Genomic DNA, 15,946 nt, shown 5'->3' with positions numbered 1-15,946 from the left:
CAGCGTTCCGATTCAAGATTGGGTCGAACTTGACCCAAAGGGAGGTGCTGCTAAGGAAAATGAAGGTCAGGGGAGAAAAACAGGATGGGTATCGTGGACTAAGGCGGCGGTGGTGCGCATGGCGGAGAAGTGGGGGAGAGGAACTGGATGAATAATTTCAAATGATTTTAAAATTTAAATCAATGAATAATTGAAATTGCTTCTCTTCAGATTTGTGAGGTGAGATTGTTGGTAGTGGGGTTGAAAGGTGAAAGTGTGGAAATGACGGAAGTTGTTGGGGTCAAGGACACGGTGAGAGACGACCATGGCGCGGCGGCGGCGGCTAGGGGCGCGCTTGGGCTAAGAACCATCTGGCAGACGTGGAGGAGGAGGACGAAGAGAATGACAAGGGGGAGAGAGAGAGAAGATTAAAAGAATTTTTTATTTCTTTTTTAATTTAATGAGGGTAAGAAGGGAAATAAAAAAATCAAATTTCTATGTGTTTTTCTTCCATTCACTTGGCAAGCTGAGAGTGAGTGTGGCTCATCCACACTCAAGGTGAGTGAGTGCCTAGCACTCCCCATCAAGTAATAGAATGCACATTGGGGTATCAAGAAAGCCAGGACCTTCACCACTTTGAAGTTCAACACAATATAACAACCGAAATGCTTCTGCCAGAAAAGACAACTTTGTTCTGGCAGATGCAACATGTGATTCATTGCAATAAGCAATAGAACCACACTGCTCATAAAACTAACCAAGACCGTGAACAAATCAAGAATTTATATCCAAACAAAAGCTCCTCTGTTTATAAATAACAAGTAATTTTCGCTGACCTGCAACTTACTCCCAATATGGGAAAACTCTAGGGAGAGACTCTTGACAACAAACCAGACTCTGAAAAGACACACAGCATTGAGCCCATAAACAATGACTCAACTTCACCACCACCTTGAATTATCCCAAGACTTTGACGCAAAACAGTAGCCAGCCAAACTAACCTCATCAGGATCTCAAGTATATATATGGATATAACAAAACACCTATATTCAAGTTGAGGAAGTGGATTCTCCAGCCTTATCACTCTTACTGTCCTTCTCCTCCTCCTTGACTTCAGCAGGTGCCGCTTCCTCATCTTTCTTTTCGGTCTTAGTCTCTTTCTCCTCAACCTTCAAATTCTCGAGAAGCCCAGCAGCTGCACTAGCATCTTCATTTTCTTCTTCAGGCTCTTGGGACTCAGCAACTTCCTGGAACTTTTCCATGAACAACCTGTTATCTGATACAGAAAAAGAACGGCCAAACATCATCAATAAAAAGCACACACCAAGTGTACATGAAAATTGTAGAGCAATTGAACTGTATCTAGGATAACCTAACTAAAAATTGTCGAAGCAACCGGTTTTTCTCAAGAGTTAATATAATGCAGAGGATATAACTAAATAGTCAGAGGTTTATACCCAAAAAAAAAAAAAAAAAATCAAAGTTTAAAGCTGGATCTTGATTCTGATACATTCAGAAGGAAGGCATCTTTGATTTTAGGAATGCCACCACCAGATTTTAAAGATGATATGATCGGATCTAGCATGCTCAGAGAAGCTGAGTTACTCAAACCAACATAAACATACGACACAGGAACCTATCTTCTATCTTCAGTGCAGTATTATGGTTACTGACTTCTCCAATGACAAGGAAAAAATATGACACACAATTGATTTTTAGAACTTAAACCATGAGACCCCAATAGATAAGGTTGTGCGTATAGAGAAACATAAGACTGCAGAAAATAATGCTCTAGCTACATGCCACATAAGAATCAACATTCAGCAAGAATTCAAAATTTTAAACTCTAGGTTTTTTTCCTGCCAACAACAATCCCTGTAAACAACTATCTATCAAAACTAACCCTGTACTGCATAAAATGTCACTGAATCAAGGAACAAACATACAAAATCTATGACAAACCAATTGAGCAGAGCTACATCAACAAGACATGTATAAACACTTGATCTGTGCAACATCAGAATTTAGAAGGGTGATGTACTTTGGAAACAGTAAAAATCTCACATAAGAGCCTAATCAATCATGAAGTTTACAAAGTACACAATATCTCAATGCAGTAAATGATGTGAACTTTATGAAGCAGCATTACTAGAGAATTACAGAGCACATTAAAACATGCATCACATCAAATGAGCTCTAAGTAACTTCCCAAAAGTCATCGGCAACATGACAACACAATAGCAAATATTCTAGTATCCCAATAGCAATTTCAGGCAGCAAATTGATGCGAAAAGGTAAAGTAGATCAAAGGAAACTCACTCTCAATCGAAGCGAATCTAATGCAGAAAAGCTCTTCCTTCAATTCACCATCAGCAAAGTCAGTAGCGTGCCACACACATGACTTCTCATTCCCGGCGTGCTCCTGAACCGTCATCTTAGGCAGAACTGCAAGCAACAACACCAAAACAGCACACACAAAACAAAAACAAAATCAAAACCCTAAACACAAAAGAAAACACTTGTTCTTTTTCTATACACAATCTATTCAATACTAACCAAGATGATTGGCGCAGATCTTTAGGGTTTTAGACTGCCTCATAACAAGGCGAACCTTGCCGGACTCCTTGTGCTTCAGAAGCTTCACAGTGCCAGCACCTCGCTCTTTCCACTGATTCCCATCCTTATCAAATCGGTACAGCTTAGCTTTCCTACAAACAGATAGATCCGATCAAAAACCCAAACCCTAGGTTTACCAAAACCAGAAAAACCCTAGAATTCAAATGCGAAATGAATCGGAGCAAGAGAAACGTACAGATCGAGGACAGCATCTTCGTTCTCTTCACCGGTAGTGACGGCGACCTCCTCGAGCCTGACGATCGGGGCGACCTGGGCTCCGGTGTCCTCGTCATCTCCGGCGAGAGGCTCCTCTTCTTCTCTGTGCTCGGCGTCGGCGGTCGACATGGTTGGAGAGTGAGAGTAGTGGAGAGTAGGAAGTAGTAGATAGAGAGAAGGGCGTGCGACAATGAGGGGAAAACTGCAATCAGGGTTTCAGGGTTTTTATATACTAGCACTATTGGAGTGAGCCAGCGTAAGGTTTACGAGCTTGAAACTCCCCATCAAAAATAAACCCTAGTGTTTTTTTTTTTTTTTCGTTTTTTTTCCCCTTTTTTCAAACATAAAATTACAATAATAATTTTGCAATCTAATTACTAATATGCAAAATTATTATAACAACGCCCATATGTTGAAAGAAGTTTCTTTAGACTTTAGGGTCCGGTTGTTCTTTAATACACTCATCTAGTATGATAAATCAATTTTCAATTGAGTTTTTTGTACAGAGTTGATCAAAATCCCATAAACAAACGAATGAGAACTCAATTGAATTCTAAAATATGTCTGACGAGTGTAATTGTTGATGTAATTGTGAAGGAATGGTGGAAAAGTATGGCGGTTGAAAAACAGCTCAGAAGCTTGAAGTTACCGAAGACAAAATGGTTAAAATGTCAAAGATATTGACTAAACTTGAAAGCACCTCAAAAACACAATCGCCTAAAAAGATATATCCATTAAAAAATGTAAAAAGTTTATTTAATTGAAAAAAAAATGTTATAATTTAAAAATTAAGAGGGGAAGAACTAGATAAATGGGTTTGGGGCAAATTGTGCATGACCAATTTCATACATCAAACCAAACTTTCTTCTCCTAGGTGCCCCATACTGTGCTATACTATAATATTTGAAGAACAAATATAAAGAAATTTTTCATTCCAGTGGCTCAACTAAATGCTCTAGTTGGCTATTTAGTTTACATTCAAAAAAGTTTCTCAAAAAGTTTTGATCCAACCATCCATACTTGCAAGTTGCAGCGCTGATGAAGGTGTCAAGGGGAAAAGCGCCCACTATCTTCCAACTGTTCTTCGGTGGACTTCTTTTTAAATTGTGCAAAATCCTGATGCAATAATGTGCATCAAAAAACAAAAACTAAATTATGAGGGCCTTTTACCATCGTAATAACTCACTGCATCATATAACTTGCCCCCAAATTTCTATTTTTACCAATAAAATAAAATAGAAATTTTCCATCAATGATGAGGTAAAGAGGATGTATTAATGACATGCAACCAGATTTTGAATTTCAGTAGGAGCAAGGGTAATTTTCCATAGTAAACTACAGCAATTTGTTTTATATCAAGGGGAAGACATTAGTACAAAATTCCACTAAATGTCTCTTAACACTACTGAAATTAAGGTTTAAGAATGAACCTATACAAGTAAAGTAGCTAGAAGCCAAGCCAATTGCAGGAGAAGGCTCGATTGCCATCCTAGGGGAAACAGAGACAACTGAAACAACACCTACTCAGCTCAGACTTGACAACCAAGCGAAAAGAATTTGATATCATGACTAAAAATTTTAAAAAAAAAATGATTATGCTCCATTAGATGAATTTTCTGCCAAGAAAGTGGGAGAATACTTGGCTCAACCCTAGACGAAATGTGGAATCAAATCTCTGGTAGCTTCACCCTGTAGAAGCTGTTACAACAGACAAAATTTTAAGGACGCAGATATCAATAGGAAGGGCCCATTTGTGGCATTCCGAAAGGTGGCATTGGAGGCATCCCCATCCCACCCATCTGTGGCATTGGTGGCATTGGAGGTGGAGCGTAACCTCCACCCATTCCCGGAGGTGCAGGCAAAGCAGGCAGCAACTGAGCATACATGTTCTGCAGATTACACAGAAGTTAACTTACTTTCTTTTTATTTTCTAATAGTCTAGCTCTACAAGGAAAAAAATGTTAATAAACAAACCGGAAGTCAATATTCCATATTTACTGAATGTGAATCGAATTAGACTGATAAACCATTCTTGTACTTATGTTGAGACCTGCAAAGTAGCTTTCGAGCATGCAAAGTTGCATAGGTAAAAACAAGCAAACCACACTTGTTGGTTACTTTATATATTTGTGTGTGTTTGACAAGATAAGAACTCGATTACAAGTGATATTTATAAGAAATGATGGCCTACTAAAAACCAAGCAGTCTTGCAGACGAATTATAGTTCTTGGAGACAACAAATGTATGATAAAGGCCATCAATGATACAAAAGGATAAAGCAACTAGCAATACCTGCTTAGCAACCAATTCCTTCTCCTCTTGCTCTTTGGCTTTCACCTCTTTCTGAGTCTCAATTTTGTCTTTGACAAGTTCATCAACCTTGCCTGTGTACTCACGAATAAACTGAGAGAGGAAGGGAGGTCAAATGAGGGACAATTGACAAAAAATATCAGTGCACGAGGAAACCAGAGATAAAAATAAAACCAAAAATTACCTGCAGGATATATGGGAATGCAAAGTCAATTATATTGTTCATCCATGCCAGCTCAAGAGCAACATCTGGCCGGATTAAATCATAACAAACAAAGAGACACGATGCGAAACATTCTTTCTTTCCCTGCAAACACATCAGATAAGAAGATGATTACAAAACCGCTTCTAGCATAATTCTTACAAATAGACTCGCTTCCCTTTAATGTGTGGGAATGGAAGAGAAAAAAACAACTGAGCATTTTAAGCAGACATCTCCTTGCTTTATTTGACATGCATGAGCTCTCAATGCATACAAAGAACACAAACCTGCTCGATGAAATAGACAAGCAATTCCTCTGAAAGTTCATGATCACCAGACTGTGAGCATGTCTCCATGGCGTCTTTGTAATGTTTGTCTTTCTTTGACAATGCAATGGATTGCTTCCATCTTCCAGCTTTCTTATAAATGTAGGCAGCAACACGTCTCATCTCAAGAAGCTCATGTTTCTCAAGCTGCTCAGATAAATCATTAACATTAATAAATACAAGTTCTAAGCAAAATAATTTTAATTAATGAGAACCTTCAACCTCACCTTTTGTGCAAGACCTATCTGGTCAAAGCTATCATGCAAATCTATAGATTCACGAAGTCTGTCATAGTCTTCCTCCTCAATATATATTTCATTTAGAGCTTCATTTACAGCTGTTACATTGTTGCTCTGGACTGCAACCATGTATGGCTTTACCAGACGGATGTGACCAGCCTAAAACACAAACCATTGAAAAAATATAAAACCCCTAATAGAAGAGAAATGTCATAGCAAAAAACTAGTACTAATAGCATGGTAAGATAGAAGCAAACCTTTCGCATTATATCCACCACTCGGGTATGATCCACACGAAGCGCAAGCACATTTAGAACATCATTGATAATATCAGGATGTTCTTCTAAGTAAAAGTGCACAGCCCTATAGTAAAGCTCAACACTTGCAACTTTGACTATCACATCCTTGAATTGCATGTGTTCCCATGCTTCTGGGGAGTGGTTCATTATGGTGGTTGCAGCATTATCAAATTCATCGTATTGTATATATAAGTATGTTAATTCCTTCCAGTGCTGCTGTTCATCACAAGCTCGTATAAGTTTGGGAATGTTGAGACGAGTAGAAAACAGTTTAATGTGCTCCATAAGCTTCTCAGGACGGTATCTTGCATATAGAACTCCTAATTCAGTAAAGATGCCCATATGTGCACGTTCCAATCCTAGTCCACTCTCCATAAGATTAATGAGCTCATTAAAGCAACCCCTGTTCTGGTAAAACTCACTGACCTCTTCCAAATCATCCACCTAAAATAAAACATGCAGGATGTGGAGAATTAAATACATTGCTCCAATTATCTTATAAACAAAGCATCAGATATAAGTCGATGAACTGGCAAAAGTGAAATATATAGTACAGCATACAAGAATCCTACCTGGATGATGATGTTGAGTCCACAAATTTGAGCCAACCGGAATTCCTCAGCATCAACACATGCAAAGCAAACTTCCTTCCAAGTTTTTGAGCTGTTAGCTTTCCGGGCGGCATCAACAGCACCTTGAAACTGCTTGAGCTTCACTAGAGTACACGCCAGCTTGGCCCAATTAGAAATAAATGCAAATATGATCTTGGCTGCTTCATATAGTTCTTCATCATACAGGCGATCCCCAACATTTGGGAGATTAGCAACATTTGGCATAAGAATGAACTCTTCAATGTCACCAAGTCGATCAATCTTAGCATATGCATAAATGAGTTCACTGTCTACCTTGGGCTCTTTCACCTTCTGCCTAACCATCAGAAGGTACCTTACCAAGTCATGATACACATCTGCATCCTGAGCAGCACGTATGACATCCAAAAACTGGGTGGCATCATCAGCACGAATGAATGACTCAATAGCATCACTCACAAGCCCCTCTCGTAGTTGGGCCTTGGCAACCTGGCTCCAAACAGCATCTTCTTCAACCCGGAATGCAAACTCTACGGCACGGTCAATGCTCTGAATGTTATCCAACAGAACATTGACAGCATCAACATTCAAATTGAACTTCTTAAAGATTGCAAATGCTTCCTCATAGAGTTGGGCTTCTACAGCCATTACTCCAACCGCAGGCCCATCAAAGTTGTCTAATCTATTGATATAATCCATGACTCTGGATGGATCAGCCTTAATTGCAGTCAAGATCAACAGATTCTGTAGATTGAAGTTCCCACTAAAAGCTGAATTTTGGAGCACTATCTTTTCAAGAAGCTCAATCAACTCATGTGGAAGGTCCGCAGTCATAAACGCTTTAACAGTTGCTGAAACCTGCTCAGGGCTCTTGCTTTCAGGCAAAGCAGTAGAGACAACTTGATCAATTAGCTGCCTTCTATACTCATTTTCAGGATCAAGGACCTTAGCCCAGAGGTCATCATCCATTCTTTCCACAACATATCTGATACACATATATCAAAACAATAGCATTAGAGAACCACACTGGTAATTCATAATCCAACATCTTAGTAGGAAACAGATGCACAAACCTGGCCTGGAGTTTGAATAATGAATTCTTATTTGTTACATTAACAAGTTCATCATCACATTGCCCTCTACGGTAAGCAACAACAGCAAGGGTGGGATCTCTTTTTTCACAATATTTACCCACAACGCGAGAATCATAATATGGGTTAGTTGTGAGAAAATGCTCTGGATTGTTGCCACTATCTATGATGATTTTACCAAGAGCATTATGAACATGTACATCTTGGCTTCCTTCACTCACAAGATGCTCCAAGAACTGAGTGAGCAGGCGAAGACGATTCCTGCCAATGAAAATAAGAATAAGAATAAGAATTGATTTGATTTGATAATGAAGGCAAGAGTGGTCCATGAAAAGAAAACTTCACCTCTTTTCACATTCATCAACAAGGGGCTCGACTGGTAGAAGAGAACGAACTGATAGAATAAGTCCTTTGATGAAATCTTCAGGACATTCATCATCCAAAAGCTGCCCAACAACTAAAGGAGCATTTCCTGGATTGACCTATCAAGCCATACAAGTGCAATAACGCTTATTGTTCAAGTTCACCAAAACATGACAGCATAATATTTTTAACAGGAGAAGGGGGGAAGCCTGCAATTGAAAAACAAAATGGACATAGAGCCTCAAAAGTATGATTACCTTTTGGACGTAACCTTCAATGTAACGAAGCATATTGTTCGTATATAGGTAATGAGTGAGATCAGGAACAAAGCCAAAACGATCACAGACATTAATTAGGGGACGCGCATCTGGAAGCTTTGCTTCCATCAGAAAGTTCTTAGCCTTCTCAGCATCATAAAAATTAGATTCACGAGTCACTCGCTCCACCTCCTTAATCTGTCCAGTTTTTGCAGCTGCTTCAATATACTTAAAGTGGATATCGGGATCCTCACTGTCCAGAAATAATGAATAAATGAGAGGGAAAAAAGAACAATACATTTACAGCCCTCATTCGGCAAAAAACTCCTCTTACACTAATAAGAAACAGATACCTGGAGCTCAAGTATGAGCCTAAGAAAAAGTACAACCCCTCATAGGACTTGAACTGCTCAAACAACTTTATACATTTATCTACACCCAGTTGCTCGGAATACTCTTTGGCAGTCTGCACAAAGATAGTCAGTTAAGACTCCATATTATAAACTATGATGAGCGACAACTGGTCAAATACTAAATGAACTAATTACCTGCACAATAATCTGAAGATTGCCCCTAAGATTGACCAGTAGAAGATCTTTCATGCACTCAAGAGCCCATTCTATGGAAAGAGTCCCGAAGAACTCAACAAGAGCCTACAATGTACCTTGTAGTTAAAAAATTATATGGCTTTCACATAGGTCAAAGTTATATGGACATTTAACTGCCTACCTGAGGGTCAATTGCATGAGTGTTCACAATGACTCTTTTAATATCAGGTAACTCGGTATAATGCTGCACGTTCGACATTCTATTTAGTCCACGGAACATTTATCATATCTACTAAGGAATCTGTTTCATAGAATACAACAAGTACCATACCTGTAAGGCACGCAAATACAAACCAGCTTTTTCACAGAGCTGACCAATGCGGGGGCGGTCATAATGACTGAACATACCATTGGCCAATATAGCATCCGCAACATTGGGAAAAGTCACTAGATTGATTTCCAAAACCTGAACAAAGTATATGTAAAGGAATAGATAAAAAAAAAATATAGATGTATTTGTTAAACAAAAAAAAAAAAAAATCAAAGTTTAAGTAAGGGGAAAAAATATGAGAACCTTTGTCTGAAGGTGGGCATGCTCAGGTAGATTCGGCTTCAGCACATCCAACAAAAAGGCTGTTGCCTCACGAATCAAATTCCTCTGAAAAACGAGAACTCATACTCTTCATTTTAAATGTACAATGAATAGGAGATGTCAATAGACTGGAAATGTTAAGAGGGCATGAAAGTATCTATCAACGCAAACCTGAAGGAACAGATCAGTAATGGTATTGTAGTCAATAGGGCAACCTCCTTCCATTTGAGACATCATTAGTGCAAAATTGACCGCCCCCTGCCATCAAGATGTAGTTTTTTCATTACCAGACAATTTACATTAACTCATACCAACAAAGTTTTCAAGAAGATAATAGCTATGAGCTCACGCAGTAACAAGACTAATGCAAGGAAAAAACATAAATTATTCTTCAAGAATGCACATACCTGGGCATCTGTCCGCAAAATTGTTTGCAGAAGGAACATATAATCAGGTGTATATCCAACCTGTGATAATGAAAAAATCGTAATGGTAAAATACATCAGTAAGAGCCATTATATCATTGTCAAGATATTACAATTATTACAATCATTATAGAAAAAGTGGCTCAACAGTAAATGTGTGCCATAAAGATCCTAGTGTCTATCAAAGACAAGCAAATCCATGTAACCTGTTTTGAGTATATTAAAATCTTGTCAAATTCCCTTCTCTCAGCAAAGGCTGCAACAACTTTTGGAGTTGCCCTGGCTTTGATGTATATTTTCAAAGCAAGGTCATTATCCACTGTCTGCATAGAAAAAATATGTTTAACATTAGATTTACCAAAACAAAAACAAACAAAAAAACAATACAATAGTACAATAATATTGGAAATGAAAGATAAATAAGCTGAAAAAACTCAAACAGGCAATTGTTAAATAAAAGTAAGAGCTGTCTAACATGATTTGTCGAGATATTACACATTTTAACTCATTTCGGGGACAAAAGTTAGTGAAATCTAAGTTCTTTACTTGCTGCAGGGTCATTTATACTTCCACATCAAACCTTCGTAGATCTCCAAGCTCCAAGCTCCAAGCTCAAACGCATTTCTCAAAGTGTTTCTTTCTTTGCAATGTAAAATTATGTACTGAATTTTAAATCAATTAAGTTCAGAAGAGCAGGGTACAAATTGATTTCTTCTCTCCTAGAAAGTTAACAAATTATAACCCAATTCAGATGCAATATATTAAGTCAAATATTGAAACCTAACTTTTGTACAGACTATAGGATCATTTCCAAAGACAGATTTTTTAAGTTTCATATCAAACCTTCACAAGATCTCCTAGCTCTTCGCTACATTCAAGCTTGTCCTCCGCTAGCCAATTCTCCAAAAGATTCTTTTTATTTTGATTTACAACCAAACGTGACAGTTCCAATGATTCAAAAGCGTTGAGTTTCCCTTTAGTTAACAAAGTTCCAAAGTACTGCAACAATGGTGGTGTTTGCCCAGCTTGCACAGGAACACCCTGCAACAAAATTAGATGAGCAAATTAGTTCCTGCTACAAAGATTGCACATCTTATAAATGAAGAACAATGTTCCAAAAGTCATCTAAAGGAGACCCACGGAGAAGCACATGAACTTACAACAGAAGAAATATATGCATATAAGACGCAATATTAAAACCCTGTACCTGAAATTTAGCAACAGTTTCAGGTGTACGGAGTACTCCCATTGGAGAATCTGCAGCAAGCTCTGCAGCCTCCTTATATTTTGTCTGAGAAAACAATTCTTGGAACCGCTGGACAACCTGAGCAAGACATCCACACAATGTAGTATTAAGTTATCACCAAGTGCACTCGTGAGATGGGACTCCTAGTCCATAAAATCTAGTGTTTGTTGTGATTAATAATATTATGATCTCTTAAAGTGTTTGTTGTGACCATAATTAATTAAGATTAAAGTGCTAATATATAGTAAAATTAACTGCAATTCTTACCAAGTCTTCAGCACCAGGAAGATTTCCTCTTCTGGCAAGACTAACTGCGAGTCCCAAATTGTTTAACTGTAAATCACCAAACAACAATTTAACCAGAATCTTTTCTTTTTTCCAGTAGCCAAAAGTACAAATTGATTCGAAGGCATACCTGACCACTAACAAAAGGTACAATTGTTTGTTCATTTACAGTGGCAAGTAACACCTGACCACGCCTGTTGACTGCATAAAAACCTCCAACAGATGAAGCTTCAGCTGTCAAAAATATAGGATCCGGACTGATTCGATTTCTATAAACTGCAGTTGCTGTCTCTAGGTCATATACAAACAGTAGTCCAAGCTTTGTAATAACATATATCAACCCATACTTTTCTGATATCTGAAATTCCAAAATAAAAATATTGAAGTATTGTAATTGATATTGATATTGAATGTGTATGGAACAAACTAAAGCAATTAGCTTAAGACCTGCATTGACACGGGAAAGTCATCAGCAAAATCCGGAGGAAAGAATAGATCTGCTTGCTTCTTAGTATATGATGGTTTTCCTGATGAACCATTTACAGTAGATCAGTTCCAGATGTAAATCCTCAAGCAAAAATAAGCATGTAACAGATTAATAAGCTTTAGAAAAGCTCGCAAGGAATTCCATGTACTGAGGAAACCTCTTTTCTCATACTGAAAAATAAAAGCTAATACATATGTGGTCTGTGTAAGCATATTCTCATATATTCAAAAAGAGATGCCAATGAATAACCACTGAACCTGGCTGGGCACCAAGCTCAATAACATGCAACTTTGATGTAACTTGTCCAGCGTTGGAGGACTTTGCAGCAAAGCAGATAAGAATTGAAGGGTTCTCGTTCCCTGCAACCTGTATGCAAAATATATACGAGTAAGAATTTGAAACAGTACAGCAGTAACTCTATCACTAAATCTCAAGAGAAATTGGGTAGGAATAAAAGAACCGCACTTTAAATGGGGCAAACGATGCAGCATGTGCTTCAAGAGCCTGACTACGTTGCTGCTCCACAGAGAAAAGCTGCATGTTTCCTTTAACCAGTTGTGGCCTCTACAATTAGTTTTTGGTAAAAGCAGCGTTAGTTGTCAAAGATGACATAAAACCTGGTAAACCACAATTAATACTGCTAACGTTACAGAAGACAAAATGTTCAATGAACAATGGTTACTACATACAAGAAGAAATAAAGTAGACAAATTCTTCTCTTAAATAAGCATTTCACAATTTTCCATGACTTAAAGATAGATACACAAAGAAGTAAAGTAAATGTACTCTGCTCTCTAATAGGCATCTTCCTCAGAGAACACTGATCTGATTGCTTCACGAGTGAACAGTTAAAGAAAGAATATTTTATCCAGCAAAGATATGAATTGCATACTCCAAGTGTGCACATCACAGTGCAATCTTTTATTATAATCAAACAAAAAATGAAAGATAGAAAGACTGATTCATAATACTTGGATCGCACATCTTATCTAAGTCCACATAAGTGCACAACATTTTTTTAATGGTGAAAAGAGCACAACATTCTTTTATGGTGGATAAGAGCACACAATTTTAACCACTCTTCTAAACATTTCTTAAACAACTATTAACTTGATTACAGAAACTTCAACAAACTATGTAACACTAACCTCAGGAGAACCAGGAGCAATTCCAATTAAGACCAACCACTTTTCAGAGGGATCACAACGGTAGTTGATAATTTGATTATTTGCTAAATTAGCTGTACGCTCAAACACCTTTGTTGGCTCAGACTCCCCTAAAAATATGATACATTTTAGAGATGGACAATAACAATCGAATATGAATATTTGAGCTAATAAAGAGAAGGAAGAGAAAAAAAAAACATACACACACACACAATTCAGGAAATGTGAAGATGTCTTACCGTCAATTAACCAGTGGTACACTGAGGTCTGTGTGACCATCCCCAGCATCTTAGGAGTGACCCACTTCCAAAACACGATCTGGAAATAACAAAGGGAGAAAAAAAGAAGTAAAGAAAAAAGTTAGTAAAATCAAACAGATAGTTAGCATCATATTCAACATTTTTGAATTCCCTATAGTGGGGCAAGATCATCACCTGCTCAGGCATCTGATGTGATTTCATCTTCGTTTTCAGTTCAATGTTAAATATCTGTAAATGATCCTGAGTAGTTCCTTGCACTTGAGCTACAAATTAAATTCCATCCTCCATTAGTGAGGCAATCAAACCAATAACAAATGAAAAAAATAATAACAAAATAAAATCAACACAAATCATATCATCTATATCCTATACAAATACATTTCAATCATGCTTTTCTATATGCCAATAACCAATCATTTCCGATAAACAGGTTCCCATCAAAACATCCACAGTGATTCACAATCCACAGTGACGAAACCGAGGCCGGCATTGCATTCAAATCATACCTTTAAGAGCCAGAATCCTCGAATTAGGATTCATCAAAGCCGAATCAGCAGTAATCGGGCGTCGCAACGGCTGCATTGGCATGTTCATGTCAACGATCACGATGCTATTCTGCGGCGAGGTCTCCCTAACGCAAATGTACTTATCCGATTCCATAGTCACATGCGTAAACGTAATGAATTGGGGATTAATCCCAATACTAGGCAGCTGCAAAACCAAAACAGAAATCAAAATCAAACATCGCCACGATCACACTCTCAAATCACTCAAACACATCACACGTTGTTCACAATTCCGAAACGCAACGGATCCAATCAGGCACTGAGTCAAATCGGAAACTAGGGCTCAGAATCAGAAATGAGGGGCGGAGAGTTACCGTGAGCTGCTCTTTCATGGTCATGGGGGCATTGGCAGCGGCGGCCATGGCGCCTGGATCGGGGCTTCGAAGGGATGGACCGACCCGATTGGCGAAGCTCTGAGAGAGAGTGCAGATCTAGTAGTATAGAAGAGAGGAGAGGAGAGAAGAGAGAGAGGGGTCTATTTTTTCTGTTGGAAGATCACTGACTACGTTTGCGGTTTCGTTTCTTTTACGCGCACAAAAATTATGATGGGAATGCGATTTGATAAGTCAACGTCCAATATAGGACCTGCATGAGTGTTATTGATTTTGTTGCATGGGCCGGTTTAAGAAACGTGGATGGGTCCCTGTTGTTATTGGCTTTTACGGGAAGAAGTTGGGCTTTTCTAAAAGCTTTTTTTCTGGGCTAAGGTTGACCTCCTCTTTGTCTTACCCTGCTAACTAGATCAGAGGCTATATTTTTACAATATTCCTAAATTCTGTTTTTTAATTTTTTGTCAAATGGAGTTAGAGATACTTCAATTACTTAAAGACAACAGGCAAATATGCTAATTTCAGCATAACCACTAATAAATATTATAGAAAAGGCTCAACAAATACTATTATGCCAACTTCATTGTGACACTACCATCAACAATGCCAAAGTGGTTAAAACAGACAAAAGCTGCACTAACAAATTAAATCCACATCACCAACATTAGGATTGAACCCTATCAAATCCAACACAACTCAAACCAACAAAACCTTTGAAGGATGCATAAACTTAAATCATGCTCATATGAACAAATTGAAGCAACACCATCATAAGTACTCTTACATCTAACCAAAAAAAACAATTGCAGAACAAGGGCTAAATATGAGAATGACTTTATCTCCAACGATTCAACTATGTGCATAGTGAATAGCTCAAGTGACTCTAAAATGGTAGTATTCTAGATCTGATGAAGATAACCAAAACATGAACATATAACAATGAGATTATTCAACCACGCATAGTTTTTTATTTGGTTCTCATAGCAGAGAGAAAAAAGAGATGACTACAAGAATAATAGGGATATGTTTAAAAATTGGTCTATGTTTAGAGAGTTTTTTTTTTTCTTTAGCAAATATTTAACTTACACTTATATTTTTCATTTTCATGATCACATGAAGTAAAGAACATTCATGTACACTAGATTATTGTTGTGCAACAAAACTTACGTGGCTCTAGAAAGAAGAAGTCGGTTTAACCCAACAAAACAAGTTGGTATCTGCTCATTCGTCATATATGACTTGCATCTCACCCTCTCTCCCTCCCAAAGTCCCAATGTTGTTAGTTAAAGTCTTCTTGATGCTTATCCTCAAAAGATATTTTCATTAAATTGTACACTAATTTCACTTGCAAACCAACTTGTAACCACTTTCGAACCCAACCCATCCCAATTGCTGTGCAAGAAACAGTCGCTAGTCTCCCTCAAACCCTTCCACGCTTCAGAAACGTCCCAGATCTTCCAACCTTCTTTGGGATATTTTAGTACTAGGAGACTTGCTTGATGCCATTTATGGGATCCTTGGACCAGAAGTATAAAGGACATCATGAGTCTGACC

At 38.0% G+C, this 15,946-nt stretch overlaps 2 protein-coding genes across 2 annotated transcripts; both read right to left on the bottom strand.

Moving 5' to 3' along the window:
• Positions 1-635: 635 nt before the first annotated feature.
• LOC112167265 (ran-binding protein 1 homolog a) lies at positions 636-3,024 on the bottom strand. The gene is made up of 4 exons (XM_024304267.2): positions 2,792-3,024; positions 2,536-2,687; positions 2,299-2,424; positions 636-1,255 (listed from the first exon to the last, which is right to left on the bottom strand). The coding sequence occupies exons 1-4, from the start codon at positions 2,938-2,940 to the stop codon at positions 1,029-1,031; spliced, it is 654 nt and encodes a 217-aa protein (XP_024160035.1). The 5' UTR covers positions 2,941-3,024; the 3' UTR covers positions 636-1,028.
• A 1,057-nt stretch (positions 3,025-4,081) lies between these two features.
• On the bottom strand, positions 4,082-14,591 carry LOC112166706 (clathrin heavy chain 1). Its single transcript, XM_024303589.2, has 30 exons — positions 14,378-14,591; positions 14,004-14,208; positions 13,672-13,760; positions 13,477-13,555; positions 13,220-13,347; positions 12,537-12,635; positions 12,329-12,437; positions 12,032-12,111; positions 11,715-11,942; positions 11,567-11,632; positions 11,261-11,377; positions 10,897-11,094; positions 10,260-10,376; positions 10,036-10,095; positions 9,800-9,886; positions 9,611-9,694; positions 9,368-9,502; positions 9,218-9,280; positions 9,037-9,141; positions 8,842-8,954; positions 8,489-8,741; positions 8,214-8,350; positions 7,851-8,129; positions 6,760-7,762; positions 6,146-6,631; positions 5,877-6,047; positions 5,611-5,796; positions 5,306-5,428; positions 5,104-5,214; positions 4,082-4,700 (listed from the first exon to the last, which is right to left on the bottom strand). The coding sequence occupies exons 1-30, from the start codon at positions 14,423-14,425 to the stop codon at positions 4,545-4,547; spliced, it is 5,115 nt and encodes a 1,704-aa protein (XP_024159357.1). The 5' UTR covers positions 14,426-14,591; the 3' UTR covers positions 4,082-4,544.
• Between the last annotated feature and the right edge of the window lie 1,355 nt (positions 14,592-15,946).

This window comes from Rosa chinensis, chromosome 5, assembly GCF_002994745.2.
Source record: "Rosa chinensis cultivar Old Blush chromosome 5, RchiOBHm-V2, whole genome shotgun sequence".
Taxonomy (NCBI): domain Eukaryota; kingdom Viridiplantae; phylum Streptophyta; class Magnoliopsida; order Rosales; family Rosaceae; genus Rosa; species Rosa chinensis.
This window is presented reverse-complemented; position numbering and strand designations above follow the sequence as displayed.